At 43.1% G+C, this 18095-nt stretch overlaps 2 protein-coding genes across 9 annotated transcripts; one reads left to right on the top strand and one right to left on the bottom strand.

Annotated features, from left to right (window-relative positions):
• Positions 1 to 697: 697 nt before the first annotated feature.
• Positions 698 to 17373, bottom strand: kcnk4b (potassium channel, subfamily K, member 4b). Of its 3 annotated transcripts, XM_085420191.1 has the most exons (8): positions 16958 to 17373; positions 15736 to 15865; positions 15182 to 15443; positions 4166 to 4280; positions 3890 to 4050; positions 3168 to 3354; positions 1875 to 2017; positions 698 to 1786 (listed from the first exon to the last, which is right to left on the bottom strand). In XM_085420191.1, exons 3-8 carry the CDS (start codon positions 15368 to 15370, stop codon positions 1178 to 1180), a joined length of 1404 nt encoding a protein of 467 aa, XP_085276317.1. In that variant the 5' UTR covers positions 15371 to 15443; positions 15736 to 15865; positions 16958 to 17373; the 3' UTR covers positions 698 to 1177. The 3 variants fall into 3 exon arrangements, with proteins under 3 accessions (XP_085276317.1, XP_085276319.1, XP_085276318.1); XM_085420193.1 differs by lacking the exon at positions 16958 to 17373 and having other exon boundaries at positions 15736 to 15868; XM_085420192.1 differs by lacking the exons at positions 15182 to 15443; positions 15736 to 15865; positions 16958 to 17373 and adding an exon at positions 6395 to 6508.
• LOC146660365 (uncharacterized) lies at positions 6698 to 14973 on the top strand. Of its 6 annotated transcripts, none has more exons than XR_014913525.1 (3): positions 6803 to 14421; positions 14560 to 14659; positions 14867 to 14973. XR_014913525.1 is itself a non-coding variant. In XM_085420190.1 (3 exons), exon 3 carries the CDS (start codon positions 8184 to 8186, stop codon positions 14085 to 14087), a length of 5904 nt encoding a protein of 1967 aa, XP_085276316.1. In that variant the 5' UTR covers positions 6803 to 7099; positions 7238 to 7337; positions 7545 to 8183; the 3' UTR covers positions 14088 to 14961. The 6 variants fall into 6 exon arrangements, 3 of the variants coding, with proteins under 3 accessions (XP_085276315.1, XP_085276316.1, XP_085276314.1); XM_085420190.1 differs by having other exon boundaries at positions 6803 to 7099; positions 7238 to 7337; positions 7545 to 14961; XM_085420189.1 differs by adding an exon at positions 6698 to 6759 and having other exon boundaries at positions 7238 to 14961.
• Positions 17374 to 18095: the final 722 nt, after the last annotated feature.

Genomic DNA, 18095 nt, shown 5'->3' with positions numbered 1-18095 from the left:
GACTGCTAACAAACAGGCAAACAACCAGACAAACAAACTGAACTGTTTACATACTCCCTGCGTTTCCAGGGAGAATGAACTGAAATGAACCCATTCATCCAGTTTCTTAGCTGCTTATCCAGTTTAGGTTTGCAGGGGGGCTGGAGCCTACCTGTCATAGGGCAAAAGGTAAGGTATACCCTGGACAGGTCACTAGTTCATCATAGAGCTAACACGAGGAGACACACAAGCATTCACACCCACAGCATCAACAGTTAACCTAACATGTATGTCCCCCATACAAATTCTACACAGAACGGTCAAAGTAGCTCAATGGATTTAAATTCAGAAACAGGAATGAACAGAAGTGTGAGAGATGGGGGATGATGCTGGAAATCTTTGAAAAATGTGAAGAAGAAAGAAAATTGAACTTTTAAATTTATTTCCATGTGTTGCACCTTTTCCTGTTGGTAAATACTCCACCCCTCCTTGCCATTCCTACTACAAAAAGGAATTAAGTAGAGATAAACAAACTAATGACAGAAAAGCCTCTGTTTGTCACTATCTACTATAGAGATTTGGGGTTTTATTATAGTGGGCCCACAGTTAAAATGAAAATATTTTTTTAATATAAATAAGATGATTACTATATTTGCCTATTGGTAATAAAATGCTCAATTCATTTCTTGTTTTATTAAAAACAACTTTATTAGGCAGATGTATGTAGTGCAATAGAATTCAATGCATTTGGCCATGAAAATCTAAATATAATGCAGTTTACAGGATTTAAAAAAGATTTCAATACATACCAAAAATGTACAAGAGGATCTCGAGTACCTGTTTATTTGTTGGAGGGATTCAGTAGTTACTGTCACAGATCAGAGAAGCCTCTCTTCAGCACACTGGTGTATAAAGTTTATCGTGACTACTATAAAGATTGTTCACAGAGTCGTACTGCACTTCAGTCCTGGCCCACTAGAGAGCAGTAACTCCTCAGCAAGTAAAGGGAACACTGGCATGAAAATCTCTTCATCACCTTTAAGGGAGGCATAAACACTCACATGCTAAGAACATTAAATGCAAAACCACACGTGGCTAAGGCTTCGACATCTTGTTTTTATCTTGAATGTCTGTATGCAGGCACTATATATTCTACAATTAAAACTCCTCTGTCAAACGAGACTCAATACATTTGCTATCATTCACAAGGCTTGGGTGGCAAATCTGGAACGGATCTGGGGTTTCTATTGGGTTCCTTCTTGTTAGTGCTGTTGGGGCTGTTGTTTTTGTGGTTCCTCTGAGGAACTGGCCTTCTGTGGCGTCTCCTTTTTGGCTGACGGGGATTGGGCTTTGTTGGATTTAGCAGGGGATCCAAATGTAGTTTGCCGCTCTGAGTATCCGAGGACTCGTCAATAAATGCAAGGTTTTCACCAAAGTAGTCCAGAGGCTGGGACAGGTGGGGGTCAGGAGGAGCCTCCTCCTGTTTGGGTTCTGCAGGCTTTTCTTCTGGGACTCGCTCCGTCTGAGTGGCCTGAGAATCTGTCTCCGATCCAGACCCTGACTCATTAGAGGAGGACGATGATGAAGACGAATATGACCCAGACTCTTCCTGACTCTCACGCTGCTCTTCTTGCCCCTCAGGCACCCCATTAGCTGATACACTGTGACCATGGCTTCGAGGGCCGTGGCGGCGCTTTCTCCTACGCCGTTTAAAGGGGTCATCGATTTTTCCTGGCATGCGAAAGTCCACCGACATATTTTGGATGTTCTGAGTCCAGTCAGTGGCGTGGGCTCGCAACTCCTCCATCTGAAAGGAAAAGGATGAAAGCAGAGGTGATGGAGAGGAAGTAGTGGAGACAGCAGGTGATAAAACAGGCATAAAAGAACAGGAGTACCTCAGCCCTGGTCTTCTTTGAAAGAACCCGGAGCCAGTTACCAATCATTGTGAGGATAGATGCAAAGTATGCAAGCCCCAACAAGATCCAGAACCACACCAAGGGTTTGTACCAGTGGTCGCTGCCTTCCTTTCCTGAATCCCCTTTGACACAAAGACACATTATACAGAAGCAGGAGGTAAAAAGGGGCCAGCGCATTCACACATCCGCCCATGAAGCCATCCATTTCCATGGAGTAAATAAACTGTTAAGATAGCAGACTAGCTAATCAATAATTCATCTGTGAAGAAAATCATCATAAATAATTTACGACATTGTCCGCGCTAAGTGAACTTAATGCACCATGACTGACAGCTATATTTATGGATGACTAATTAAGTCATAGCTCCTACTTATCAACAGATCAATACCTTCAACGAAAAAGAAAAGTATGAAAAAGTAAATGATATAAGCTATACTGATCTGGAAGCTATGATTGTGTTTCAGCTGCATCACTTTTATAGAGCCTAATAAAGCAGGATGTACACTAGTGGCAGGCTATGGGCATCCGTGGTGGTGCACAGGGTGTGGAGAGTGGAAAGGATCTCATCTTAATAAAAATAAAAACAAAAACAAGCACAAAAAAATCCTGCAGACTAATTATTGGGGAGATACTGGTGGTCTGATGTGACCTCAGGGGTGAAATAAACCTGTCCTCTCTGCATAAAGTAAGGGTGAGCACTGACTGTCTGAAGAAAAACCTGACACCAGATCCACCCACCCACTTATCTAGTTTAGGGTCATGGAGGGGGCTGGAGCCTATCCCTACTGCCGCCTCTCTCATGCTGTATTTTTTGGTGTTTTGTTCCTCCAGCTGTCGAAAGCCTTAGTTACATATTATTGCGCAATTTACATGACGAACTGCTCTCGAATAAATAGCACAGCTGATTATCCGGTACTGAAATAAAGTCCGCCTATAAAAGCATCAAAGTTTCAAATGTCAGCTTATCAGTAATAAAGTTTTATAATAATCAAATATGTCAGAACAAGCAGAAGGAGCCATTTAAAAACTTTGACAGTATCAAAACACATGGATTGGGTGGGGGTGAGGGGGTGGTGGGGATCACCTCCCTTCAAGCTCTTATAAAGAATGGAACTATCAACAGAGACCAAAGCCATTTCTTGTAACTGGCTAGAATGATAAAGGGCCACCGCTTGAACTAAAATAATACTGAGACAGATGGCCTTTTTCCATTTCCACTTTCCTATTCTGTGTGCACCACTGCAAACCAGCGTGGGTGGTTGATTATATACCTGCAACATAGTCTCCAAACCCCACTGTGGTCAAGGTGATAACCACGAAGTAGGCTGATTCCAGCAGGGTCCACTCCTCCACCTCTTGAAAAATGAAGATTGGCAGCGCAACAAAGAGCACGCAACCCAACAGGATGGACAGGACAGCTGAGATCACACGCACGATGGTGGGACTAACTCGCCATTTCTGTCAGAAAAGGATAACCAATTAGTTCCATGAATATATAGCCTGTATATAAAAGATGGACGTGGTGACGTGATGTCACTCATTTCTTTGTGAAGTCATTTTTTAAGCCTTGAGTTCAGTCTTTTCGCCATCTCCTCTTTAGCGTTTTGAAACCAGACGTCATGAACGAGGTTTGGGTCTGACTGAGAAACCAGCCTGCCAAGCTATGCCGACTCTGAATCTTATCCTATTTTATCACATTTCTGACACTGATTGGACCCCAAATATACAAAATAAAAATCTTGTTATGTCTGAGAAGACTTGATACCATCAACTGAGGCCATAAATGTTTTGGATGAAGGGAACCAAACGCTTCTATGCAATTGAGACCAATTTCTTCTTTTCAAATACAGGTGTAGGCTTTAGATGATGTAAGGCATTGGCTTCACTCTTCAGACCCAAATGTTAGATCCATCTATTATTTATAAAATCTATGGATAAGTATGTTTACAGTGGCAGTAAAGAAGACATTTTAAATATTTTTTGAAGCTCTGACCAGGAAGAGCTTCTCTATCTTGGCCACAGTTTTCCTCAGCCCAGTACCCAGATGGTCTCCCACTCCAGCGAGCAGGATACCAAACATTGGGATTCCCACCAGGGCATAGAAGATGCAGAACAGCTGCCCTCCTTCTGTTTTGGGAGAAATGTTTCCAAAACCTGCACATGTGGGATCAGAGGTAGAAGAGCAGTTGTTTAAAGACTTCAGATGTAATTAATGAGTCCCATCATGCAATTAAATTTAATGAACAAGGACTTTTAGCTGGACACCAACCGATGGTTGTGATAATGGTCCCTGAGAAAAAAAAGGCACTGGCCAGATCCCATTTGCTGACAAATGTAGCGTTGCCTATGGGATCCACACCTGCTCCAGTGGCCTCCACCACCTCCTGGGAAGGGACAGTGGGGGGAAGGTTAGTACTTAGTTGATGAAACACTCCAATAATTAATGTTTCACTGGAAAAGAGGCATTAACAAACACACGAATGAATGAACCCATCCCTGCTACGGGGTACAAAATGCACTGTCATGATCAAAAGCAGGAAGTTAGCGGCGATGAGCAGCTGTGACGGCTCCATTCTGTCCCGGGCATATCGAACCGCTTACAGCACAGAATCAAATTCCCTGATTAAATTATCGGAACATAAACCTAAGCATGATGAGGTTATGAATTAACTTGGCCTCTGCAGAAATCATTAAAACCAATCAATTAAAAGTTTAGATTGAAGATTGTAGAAATGTCTACTGCCAAGTACGTCTGTCCCAACAGATTAGCAGAAACTGACTGAACTTCTCACCCTTTCAAATTCTATTTGTGCAGTGACAACTGACTAAAAGAGTAGGTTTGAAGTAGGAATCAAATCAGTGACACTGTAATTACAAGATATGTGCTGTAACTGTTCGGGTATCAGTGAGCTCTGACTTTGCATGAATTTACCTGCATTCTAGTGGATACAGGAAGACACTGCAGTGAGGTTTTGTGTCCAGAGGGTTTAGCATACGATAATTAGGTTACTTTTACTCCTCAAGTTACATTAAAAGCGAGAGGCAAATTATGAGGTTAGTCATGCGCACCTCAGTCTCAGCCTGTGTACTCTGTGTACCGCAGAAAGGGATGATTTGGAGCCAGAAATATAATCCTTAGTAACCGTGTTCAAGAAACGTCCTGGGAATGCTAACCATAAGTGAGAGGTTCAGGTTTTCATGACACAATTCCCTCACAGATGTAGTGAAATACACAACATACATGCAAACAGCAACTATGAAAACACAATGGTGTTCATACTTTACATGCTATCAAATGTATGTGATATAGAAGTATTAATTAATCTGCTTATTATTGACAATCATTTGTCAATGTCACATGATTGTTTAGATAGCCAGCAAAACTTTATAAAGAAGGAAATTGAGCCAGGGGATGTTGTCACACTGACTTCATGAATTGCTTGAAAGATTTAATATTTATCTATATTCTTATATTTATTTAATTTCAGCGTACAAACTGGCAGCTGTAAAAGTTGTAATTTCGCTTATCTAAGCTCAGCTTATACTGATATACAAAAGGAGACCCTGCACTGATAGCCAGACCATGTGAAAAAAAGTCACGTGGAGAAAGTTCACCAAGCACACCTCATTATTTATTAGCCTTTCAAATCCATAAATTTAGAATCTGGGGTTGGCAGTGATAAGAATGTCTATACGGAGGGACAGCTGAAGCTCTTATTTAAATCTGACATCTCGAGTCTGCTGCTCTATCTGGTACGGTGGTGTCATCTTGCCAAGAGCTGAAGAGCTCCCTAAGGTTTTCAGATAAACATTTACAGTGACGAATCAGAAAGTAGCTGCACAAATTTTGCCTGAATTGAAGACCTCCGGAAAATTCTTTCAGTGTCCAAAAATAACATTAGACAATTACACAACATGCCTACATCAAGGCAATGATACTTTTGTTTAATAAATTCTTCAATAAAATAAATGTCACATGATCAACCACATCAATATCTGCTGGTAGAAAATATAGCATGATCTTTGATAAAGTATGGTGTGCTATGTGACAGATGCTTGAGGAGGAAACTGCAACTAGAAGATGAAACATCTGAATGTAACATCAGTTCGGTGACACATGATCCACAGTGGCTCAATAGCAGTTTTCGTGTAAGCCGACATTAAGTGCATTGTGTCCCCACTTCTATAAGTGCACTGAGGTGCAAAGTTCACCCAAACCATCCCAATCCTTTCTTTCTTTTTCTGATGGAACCAAACGGACGCTATCATCACATCACTGGCTGCATATTATGAGTGCATTTTTTTAAAAGCACAATATATTAGTATCTACATGATTTTAATCAAGCAAATTGTCAAATGCTCTTTTTACAAGTAGAGAAACAAGAAAGTGTTTCAGCTTGGACTTCTTACTGTGCTCACCTATTCATTTGGATATTTAAAAAAAACACACCTAATCGCTCATGTGCTTCCTCTAAATAAACACAAAATACAACAAGACCTGCTTGCGTGCTTCAGTGTCCTTTGATCCCTTTAACCTTTTCCCAAATGTCGCCGAGTTCATGCGTAGATCGCTTTGCAAGCGTAAACAGTAATTTACAATGTTCATTCTAGAGTGAGGACAAGCGTCTCAGGATCACAGCTAGGTTGCCAACGCTCGACCCATCTGTGGATCAGCTGTCACGCAGTTACACTCATGAAAGGAACCTTGCATAGCTGCTCTGACCACACCTGTTATCTGGCTCATAGTCGTCGTGCTGTGCCGCTGCACTGTGTCACAGCAAAGCTCCACTGAACACGTTACACATCTGAATGATCATCCTAAGGATCCACAAACTCAGCCAGTGCGTATAAAACATGAAGCAGGTATGTGTCACGCACTCAGCAAAAGTGTATTTTTAGCTAGAGAGGCAGTCGGCATCAGAGGTCATCATGACACTTGTTTGGAGTTTGTTAATATATGATTAACAGAAAGCAGCAGCTGGGCAAAGCTAGAGTCACTTTTTGAATGCAAAATGTGTAGTTTCAGTAACTCAAAGTTTGCTGTATGCTTGTAATGAACCGCTGATCTGTACCATAAGTCATCCTTGCGGGGGTTGTCGGAACTGTATGCGCAGTCGCACTAAGGACAGATGTGATCAGAGGCATGCCCCGTAACGCGTATAGAGCAGTCTGTCGCGGCAGGAATAAGTTGTACAAAGTCCATGTAAGTTACGATAATACTTTGATAAGTATGATAAGTGTGTTTCTAATGTAAGGTATGTTGCTGCGTTTGTATTGTGAGCTATCTGAAAACCCTTTTATTCTTTATTTACGTTACTTACATCCATGTGCTATTTTTTAGCTAGACATGTGTGTCATGCAAGCTAGCAGCACCCCATGAGAAACGGGCCGAAGTGTTTAAGTGTTTACCGGAGTTTTGCACCCTTGGCAAGCGGACTGAGGTATGTGATGAGAGATGATCTGTTGTTATATTTTATTTAACTGAACTGTGTAATCCCTTGATGCTGTTTGAAGTAACCCCTTTTGTTTTATTTAATCTGTGACTGTATATCTCAGAATTACTTGTTTGAACTTGCCTGAATTAACTTAAGCTCATTGTTATAGTTCAAAGGGTACTGTACGGGTATCAATTTTTTCTTATTTTATAGTTTTCACGGTGCTCAACGTCCAGAGAATGAGCCGTGTGTGGTGAGGAAATAAATGGCTGCACCCGTTAGAGACTCTTCTGTCGTTCTTGATGCCAAGGGCTGCTACAGTGAAAACTCATCGCTGCCTTGCAGCCATCTACACTCATCTTATTCTTTCGTCGAACTGTGAGTAAAGGAGTGTATCGCATCATCTAGAGACTACTGGATCAGTAAAGGACTCAAAATAAGGACATTATAAATACAATGTCATGCACACCTTCATCTTGTAAGCTGTGTGAGCAAATGATCTTCAACATGGCAGTCTAAAGTAATGCAAGAAAGAAAGACCTCTTCTGTATTTAACACAGTAGCATGTAAAGTTGTGATGCTGAATATCCCACATTTCTTGCATCAGAATGTCTAAGACTGAATCTGGGCTTTATGCTATCAGTTGTACTTCTGTAAAAACTTAAGTGGCAAATTGTCTGATTTGAGGGCATCATCAGTATTATTTTGGTTTTGTTGCCAGTCTGTGAGGTTAAAGGTGTAAATATCTAAGTTGAGTGTTAATAAGTTTGAAACCACCACTCAACCCATTTGAGTTAAGATATATACACTTAAAAGGGCAGGTGCAACAAGCCAAAAATAAAATTAATAATAATGTTGTCCCCTGTTGAAGAAATAGACAAATCTACAGAGGCACAAGAGGCCAGGTCCAGCTCCAGAGAGCGAAGACTAACAGAAAAGGGGCAGGAGATGCATGAACAGGAGGCCAAGAAAAATGAAAGGTCATTTAGCAAGGCATATGAGTCCTGGAAGGAGTTAGCAAGAGGAGTTAGAACAAGGCTGAAAGGTTTCTGCTCAAACGAAGACCTTGTTAGAACACAAACGGACATTAAGGCTAAAGAAGCATTAATGCATGAACTGTATGAGCCTATCCGACGTAATTATACTTCTACTCCAGATGTTGTCAAGAAAATGGATGCGTGTGTTGCCCTAACAACAGAAATTTGTGATCTCATTAGTAAACGACTAGAAGATATAGATAAGACTTTTAATGACAGGCTCGAGAAGGAGCGTGTAAGGATGATATTAAGTAAGGAGGAGTATGGATCTGTTTTTGGGAAAACTGAAACAGAAACAGTTATTTCAGAGCATTCAAAGGGCTCAGATTCATACTCTGGAGCCACATCTACGACTTCTAGCAAACGTGTGGATGCCGAAGCTGACCTTGCAGCTAAACTAGAACAGGCGAAGGCAATGCAACGAATACATGAACAGCAAGCCAAGTTGAGTAGCTTAGAGCATGAGTGGAAAATCAAGGAAGCACAAATGATTGCAGAAATGACAGCAAAGCTAGAGGAAGAGAGAACTAAACTGCAACAGCTACAGGCAGAAAATGAGGTAAAAGTAGCAGCAGCCAGAGTGAGAGCTTACAACAACTACGATGGATTGGAAAGCCTTAAGTATGAAGCAGATGACAAATCACAACTTGATAGCCAAATCATTGAATCTCAGAATCCATTGAATCCACAGGCTGAATCATTTCGACCTCAGTGTGCACCACCTGAGATTTTGCAAAGGCAACAGGAGGTCAGCTTAACACAGGAGCTTGCAAGCTTGTTCGTCTCCAACCATCTGCCTGCACCTGAACCCACAGTGTTCACTGGTAACCCTTTAAAGTTTATAGACTGGAAGATATCCTTTATGGCATTGATTGGCCACAAACCCCTCCCCGCAGGCGAAAAAATGTTGTACTTGAAAAGTTATCTTGCTGGTGAGGCACGGAAGGCGGTCGAAGGATTCTTCTATCGAAACTCAGAAGATGCATATCAGGGTGCCTGGGAGATTCTTCAGGAGAGGTATGGAAGTTCATTTGTCGTCCAAAAGGCTTTCAGGGATAAACTGATGAAATGGCCAAAAATAGCTCCCAATGACCCAGTAGCCCTCAGAGAGTTTTCAGATTTCCTTCAAAGTTGTGCCGAGGCCATCCCTCATGTTAAAGGGCTGGCAATTCTAAATGATTGTGAAGAAAATCATAAACTTCTCAAAAAACTGCCCGAATGGCTGGTACGCAGATGGGGTCGTGTTGTTGTGGATGAACTAGACAGATGTCAAGAGTATCCACCATTTGCTCATTTCACCAGATTTCTACAAAGGGAAGCTAGAATAGCCTGCAACCCCATTGCTTCTCCCTTCTTATTAACCACTAAAGTTACAGATGAAAGGCTTCCTAAGAGAACCAAGGCACTCAGCACCAATGCTCAAGCTAAGCACTCTGCAGGTAAACCAGGGACCTTAATTTCAAAGCCAAGACCACCATGCTTCGTCTGCAACGATGAAACACACGGTGTCGCCAAGTGCCCAACCTTTGCCACAAGGCTTCCTGATGAAAAGAGAGCTTTCATTCGTGAAAACCGTCTTTGCTTTGGCTGTTTAAGAAAGGGTCACACTAGTAAAGAATGCAAAAGAAGGCACACATGCACTATATGTGGTCGAAATCATCCAACTTGCTTGCACATAGAGAGAATTGAGGGAGCCAGTGAAATGTTAAACAGTGATTCACCATCTGCAGGAAATGAGACAAAGGAAGTCCGCAATGTCATGTCACACACATTGACAAGATACTCCTCAGCTACGTCTAGCATTGTTCCAGTTTTTGTGTCATTGGCAGAAGACCCCCACAGTGAGATTCTCACATATGCTCTGCTCGACACACAGAGCGATTCAACTTTCATCTTGGGAGATCTGGTCTCTGCACTAAATGTGAAGACTCAGCCAGTGCAATTAAGGCTCAGTACAATGACAGCAGTAGACACAGTCATAGCTAGCAAAGTGGCTTGTGGATTGCAAGTTCGTGGGCTCCATAGTGAGTCGCATGTTCAGCTACGCCAGGCATATACAAGGGATTTCATCCCAGTCGATAAGTCTCACATTCCTACAAAGGACACCGCACTTCAGTGGCCACATCTGAGGCAATTGGCAAACAAGCTGCAGCCACTTCAAGACTGTGAAGTGGGATTGCTGATTGGCTATGATTGCCCATCAGCACTGGCCCCTCTAGAAGTCATTGTAGGGTCAGAAAACCATCCATTTGCTCAAAGAACCGTGCTTGGCTGGAGCATCATAGGATCAGCAAATCCATATCTTGATAGAAAGGAACATCAAAGCTTTGTACACAGAGTGGCAGTAAAGGAAATGCCATTGCCTCCGGTCAATGATGTGTTGAAGGTCCTAGAAATGGATTTCAGCGAAAGAAACTATCAAGATAAATATGTTTCTCAAGATGATGTTCATTTTGTAAAACTCCTCAGCAGCACAATCACAAAAAGGAAGGATGGACACTATGAGATGCCACTTCCTTTCAAGGGCAGCTCTCCACCTATGCTGCCAAACAACAAGCGACTGGCTGAAGCTCGTTTGCAACACCTCAAGAGGAAGTTAAGGTCCAACAGGCAGTACCATGACCATTACACAGCATTCATGGAGGAAACCATCAGCAAAGGTGTTGCAGAACCAGCCCCCCCAGCACATGAGGGAGAGACAATTTGGTACATCCCACATCATGGGGTGTACCATCCTAGGAAACCAGATAAACTTAGGGTGGTCTTCGACTGTTCAGCCAAGTTTCTGGGCATCTCTCTGAATGACACCTTATTGACTGGCCCTGATCTGATAAACTCTCTAGTAGGAGTTCTCTGCCGCTTTAGGAGGGAAGCAGTAGCCATCACCTGCGACATTGAAAAAATGTTCCATCAGTTCTATGTTCCACCCAACATGCGGAACTACCTGAGGTTCCTATGGTGGAAGGGCGGTCAGCTGGAAACAGAACCCCAAGAGTATAGAATGGCGGTGCACCTTTTCGGTGCTGGTTCCTCTCCAGGGTGTGCCAATTTCGGCCTTAAATATCTTGCACAGCAATGCGAAGCCGATTATCCTTCGACTGCTGCTTTCATTGAAAAGAACTTTTACGTTGATGATGGACTGACTAGCGTCCCATCAGTCACAGAAGCTACAGACCTGATTATCAATGCACAGCAGCTGTGTAAGACTGGAGGTTTACACTTGCACAAATTTAACTCGAACAAGGTGGAGGCGCTATGTGGTGTTGCGCCTTCAGAAAGGGCAGTAACCACCGGACCTCTCAACCTTAGCCTGGATTCAACAGCGGAGGGTCACGTACTTGGCATTCAGTGGTCAATAGAAAGTGACACCTTCAGCTTCAACATTGACAAAAGGGACCAACCCTCAACTCGTCGTGGTATCCTGTCCGCTGTCTCCTCCCTCTACGACCCTCTGGGTCTTGTAGCTCCCTTTATCCTGAGTGGTAAATGTATTCTCCAGGAGCTGTGTCGCATGGGCGTAGGTTGGGATGATCAGCTTCCCGATAGCCTACATGCACGGTGGGAGCAATGGAAAAGGGATCTACACAGGCTAAAGGAAATAGCGATACCCAGATGCTACCATCCTCCAGACTTTGGCAACATAGTGAGGGTGGAACTGCATCACTTTTCAGATGCCAGTAACATAGGTTATGGTGCATGTTCCTACCTCAGATACAAGAATGGAAAGGATGAAGTACACTGTAGCCTTGTGTTAGCCAAAGCAAGAGTCGCACCAACAAAGCTCATGAGCATCCCAAGGCTGGAGCTTTCGGCTGCAGTAATCTCCGCAAGGCTAAGCGTCATGTTAAAAACAGAGCTCGGCATGCAGATTGATGAGGAATTCTTTTGGACTGATTCCCAAGTTGTATTGGCCTACATCAGCAATGAGGCACGGCGATTCCATGTGTTTGTCGCAAATCGTGTTCAGCTAATCCGAGAAACCACAAACCCTGCTCAGTGGCACTATGTGGATACGGCAGAAAACCCAGCTGACCACGCTTCGAGAGGTCTATGTGCAGGGGACATTCTGTCAACGAACTGGTTATCGGGTCCTAAATTTCTATGGAAACCTGAGATACACCCAACACTACATTTTTCACCAGATTTGCTAGTCTGTGACCCTGAAGTTAAATCGGTGAAAACCTTTGCCACCCATGCCAATGAGCAAAATGACATTCTGAACCGTCTAAGCCGCTTTTCCAGCTGGACAACGCTCATCAGAGTAGTTGCAAGAATTAAGAGACTAGGCATGAAGTCAGATCGTGTCAGTAGCATTGTGACGGTAGAGGAAAGGAGAAAAGCTTGTGAACTAGTAATCAGTCTGGTTCAGCGACAAGCCTTTTTGCAAGACATAAAGACACTTCAGAAGGGCAACTCTCTTCCATGCTCTAGCCCCCTAAGTTGTCTTGATCCCATCTTAGATGAAGGACTTCTTCGTGTAGGTGGAAGACTGACAAAGGCAACGCTCAGTCGAGAACTAAAACACCCGGTTATCCTTCCAAAGGAAAGTCACATTACAAGACTAATACTGTCTCATTACCATGCCACCATCTGTCATCAGGGTCGCAGTCAAACCCTAGCAGAACTCAGAGCAAATGGGTTTTGGGTGCTTGGGGGAAGCAAAGCAGTTGCCAAGTTAATACATAAATGTGTGCAATGTCGAAAACTTCGGCGCCCCACCGAGGAGCAACGCATGGCAGAGCTCCCGAAAGAAAGGACTGAAGCCTCCGCTCCTTTCTCGTACTCTGGTATGGATTGCTTTGGTCCATTTTCCATCAAGCGGGGCCGTAAGGAGTACAAAAGGTATGGGCTTATCTTTACATGCCTGTCTTCACGTGCTGTTCATATCGAGATGCTAGAAGACCTATCAACAGATGCATTCATCAATGCCCTTAGATGCTTCATCAGCCTCAGAGGAGCTGTTTGCCAACTCCGCTGTGACCAAGGCACAAACTTTGTAGGAGCCAAAAATGAGTTCAGAGAGGCTCTCAAACAATGTGACATGCAGGCACTGGAGGCTTTCCTGGCAGACAAACAGTGTGAGTTTGTTTTCAATGCTCCTTCTGCAAGTCATGCTGGTGGCATCTGGGAACGCCAAATTAGGACCATTCGTAATGTGCTAAATGCCACTACTGCTCAGTGTGCAGGAAGACTAGACGATGCCTCTCTTAGAACTTTGTTTTATGAGGCCATGGCTATTGTAAATAGCCGCCCCTTGACTGTGGGCAGTATCTGTGACCCAAAGGCACCTGAACCTCTTACTCCGAACCATCTTATACTGATGAAGTCCAAAGTTGCTCTACCACCACCTGGGAAATTTGTGAGAGAAGACTTGTATGCAGCGAAGAGGTGGCGTAGAGTACAATACTTAACTGAGCAGTTCTGGGGTAGGTGGAAAAGAGAATACCTCATGAATGTCTCCACAAGACAGAAGTGGCACAAAACCCGCCGTAATCTAAAAGTGAATGACATTGTTATCATCAAGGAAGATATGTTACCAAGGTGTCAGTGGCAACTGGGGCGTATCGTTGAAACTATCGAAGGCGATGATGGTTTAGTCCGTCGGGTCAAAGTTCAAGTAGGAGTCCAAAGTCAGACCAAGAAACAGGACCGTGCTTTCAAGCCCCCCATCATCGAGCGGCCTATTCAAAAACTGGTGGTTCTTGTTGAAAGAGAATAATAACAACCATGTTATTATCTGAGAGGAACTGACATACTGACATAAACAATGTAACAGTCCAGGTGGCACCTGCTCTATGATGTTTGTACACCTGTATATTGGTTGAAGTGGTCTCATTTTGTTGTTGTTCAAATCATGTATGATTAGCTAGTTTGTAAATCATAGCATGATTGGTGGGAGTGTAATGAACCGCTGATCTGTACCATAAGTCATCCTTGCGGGGGTTGTCGGAACTGTATGCGCAGTCGCACTAAGGACAGATGTGATCAGAGGCATGCCCCGTAACGCGTATAGAGCAGTCTGTCGCGGCAGGAATAAGTTGTACAAAGTCCATGTAAGTTACGATAATACTTTGATAAGTATGATAAGTGTGTTTCTAATGTAAGGTATGTTGCTGCGTTTGTATTGTGAGCTATCTGAAAACCCTTTTATTCTTTATTTACGTTACTTACATCCATGTGCTATTTTTTAGCTAGACATGTGTGTCATGCAAGCTAGCAGCACCCCATGAGAAACGGGCCGAAGTGTTTAAGTGTTTACCGGAGTTTTGCACCCTTGGCAAGCGGACTGAGGTATGTGATGAGAGATGATCTGTTGTTATATTTTATTTAACTGAACTGTGTAATCCCTTGATGCTGTTTGAAGTAACCCCTTTTGTTTTATTTAATCTGTGACTGTATATCTCAGAATTACTTGTTTGAACTTGCCTGAATTAACTTAAGCTCATTGTTATAGTTCAAAGGGTACTGTACGGGTATCAATTTTTTCTTATTTTATAGTTTTCACGGTGCTCAACGTCCAGAGAATGAGCCGTGTGTGGTGAGGAAATAAATGGCTGCACCCGTTAGAGACTCTTCTGTCGTTCTTGATGCCAAGGGCTGCTACAATGCTGTTCGATTTAGTTAGTTGCAGTATCATATCAGGTAATATCGTGTCATGTAGTATCGTATCGTATCGTTTCGTGTCTTATTGTTTAGTATTGTATCGTAGCAATCAATATGACGCTGTACCTGATGGAGATTGTAAAAGAGAAACAGAAACAATTTTTACATTTTCGAAATAAAAGCCAGATAGTGAATGGCTCCTCTCTGTACCTCTATAAGAACCTCCAGCTTGTCTGAGTCGACACAGGAGAAGTTCAGCAGGAAGTCCCGGCGTGTGTCCTGCAGCTTCATGTGCACGCCCTCCTCCTGCGGAGCCTCCAGGGCACGGAACACCACAGCTCCCAGCACCAAGTAAAGAAGAACCCCCGTCAAGATGGCGAGCAGGGTGGAGCAGCGCATGGCTGCACCTCCACTCAGTCCAAACGTTGGCTGCTGCTTCTCTCTGCCAGCCTCAGCACTGGAGTTGCTGCAGCTGAAATATCAGCAACCACACAAGTAGACTGGTTACACACTGACTACGGAGCCTGACAGTAGCCCAGGCTGCCCACACGCCTGCAGCAGCCAGACTATTAGGTCCACAGCAGGCATTAAATGGACTCAGTCATCACCACTCTGCTGACACACATTGAATGCAACATCCAGCACATAAAGCCTGCTCTGTGACCTGCCTTTAACTGAACAGATGTTGCATGAGTATCTATAAAAGATAAGCGATCCATGTCATGAATAGCTAAAACAGATGCGATCATAACAGTGGTGCTCACCTGTTAAGCCGCCCTAGTTGCCCCCGTTTTCGTCTTTTCCAGTCCCTCTCTGTGCTGGCTCTGAGGATGGAGTCCCTAGAGCCGTAACCACTGGGGAGCCCGTCCCCCTCACGCTCTGAAGGAGGGGACACTACACGGGACCACAGACAGATTTTTATGTGTAATTCAGCAGTTAGTTTCAAATGAGTAAAGAGGAGCAAAGGGCTCACTTCCTTTAAAAAAAAATAGCTGTCAGCGCCAAGGATCAATGACAAAGAAACAAAGCCCTGAGGTGTGGCAGTGCAGTTGTTGTTGTTTCATACATCATCTGTACACATATGTATAACAGAAGCCTTTAGTTAGTGATGACCCCCAAAAAAGGGGGGGTTTCCAGCACTGGATGGAAAGTTAGAGAATTATGATTTGGTTTATTCCCTTTAGGTGATGTTGATCAAAAGTTACAGTGCTGGTGTGGAACAGCGGTGGAACTAAAAAACCAACAGATATGTCAGACACTTTCTGGGAAGTTTAGGAAATTATTTAAGAAGGTAGTATTTTCACTGGGATTTGATAAGTCTGCCACTTGCTATTCATTTTGCATTACTGGTCTGTAAGCCAGAAAACGAAAACAAAAGAAGCTCTCATCCTCTGAAGTTCGTTGACTGTGGTGCTGTAGTCAGCAGGTCCGCTGGATTGGATCCAAAATTAGAGCAATAAATTGTCACACTATGACTGCAAAAAGCACTTGGGCTCCGAAGACTTTTACAGCTGCTAGGACTACACAAGGGGGCAGTCCATTTACTGAATTAAATGCATTCCAATCAGGAGTATTTATGAAGCACATCCTTTAACAGCATAAAATTACCTTAAATATTTGGTTTGTATATACAATCTCGTAGATTTGTAAAACAGTCAGTAAAATAGAACAAATATCCAAAGGTGCATGTGAGTAACCGTGTAACTGTAGTTCTTTAAAGAACATACTTATCTACACTACTCCAAAGAACATCTAAACACTGATCACAGCAAAGCAGTTATTCAACGTAAACATATATAAGACTACAGCACAGACTGATCATGGACCAGCTGACAGAAGGAAGTTGTTCTATCCTGTGCATTAAGTCCCAGCAGTGCTTCTGCAGCAGCTAAGCTTTATCCATCCACAGTGATACCATTTTATTACCACTTAGAGTCCCTCTGGGTCCATAAGATTCATGGTACTGACCAGCCCCTGTGTGCTTACCTCAATATGTAGGATCGTAAGATTCCAGAGAAACGGCCACCTCATGCAAAGCGTTTCAGGAGTTCGAGCAGCTGCATACTGGGAGTTTGTGTGTGTGAGAGTGAGTGTGTGTGAGAATGATGGCTGGTGCTGAGTGCACACGCAGCAGAAGATACTCAGTCAAACTGACTTTATATAGATAGTGAGGGAGTGAACTGAAGTGAGACAGAGAGAGAGAGAAGGCGGAGATGGTGGTGAAGCTAGACTCAGCTTGTTCAGTGTCTTTTTTAAAGATTTCAGACGTGCCGCATGCACATGATGCAGTTTGGATCGTTTGCTTTATTTTGTCATTTTAACGTTTCTCCTGTGCATGAGCATGTTACAGAAGAACCTCTGCTGAAATCCCACGTTTTGCAAAGCTACCTCTGTATCTCTGTGGGATCAATGTTTAAGATTTATTGCCATCTGATTGGTGTTACTCTGCAAACTCTGCAGCGGGAAGCCAGCTCAGCCACCCTTCACCCAACCCTCAATAACCTGTCTTCCTCACAAGCAAGAACTGCTGCTGTTCCCTCTGTGTGTGTGTTTACAGGGTTGGGGATACGGTTTTTTTCTAAGAAAACTAAGTGAACTTTCAGACATCCAGAGTAACATTCAGCTCAACACATTGCTGTTGCAGATTTACGAGTCCTGGAGTTATATTATACATCGCCCCAAATCAGGAAGATGGGTGTTATAGGTGATTTATTACACTCATTTCCAGCTCTATACTTTTATTCTTGGTATCTGAAAGAGTAGCTTTGGATGATTTACTAATACCGGGCCTTGGTGTAGCTCCTCAGCTTACCAGTTTGGACAGTGGCTAACTTTCTTCTGATTGGCTGCCCCTCGCAAACAGAAGGCTTAAGTGGCAGATAGGTGTGGCTAAGATGACTATATTAGGGATGATAACCATTCTCACTGACATCATATGCATAGAGATGGGGAAAAAAATGTTGGAGTGCTTACTTGCACCTTGTAGTTTGAAAAACTGAGCATGTTCATTATGAGCTTCTGTCTCTGAAATATTATTATTATTATTATTATTAATGACAGAAAGTTCCAGCAAAACATAATAGGTTCCGTTTAAATTTTAATACATCTGCAGAAAGTTTTGTTT

Source organism: Rhamphochromis longiceps, linkage group LG10, assembly GCF_057381845.1.
Source record: "Rhamphochromis longiceps isolate RC_006_pf linkage group LG10, R_longiceps_female_GT1.1, whole genome shotgun sequence".
Classification (NCBI taxonomy): Eukaryota; Metazoa; Chordata; class Actinopteri; order Cichliformes; family Cichlidae; genus Rhamphochromis; species Rhamphochromis longiceps.
Note: the sequence above shows the minus strand (reverse complement) of the source record. Positions and strands in the feature narration are given on the sequence as shown.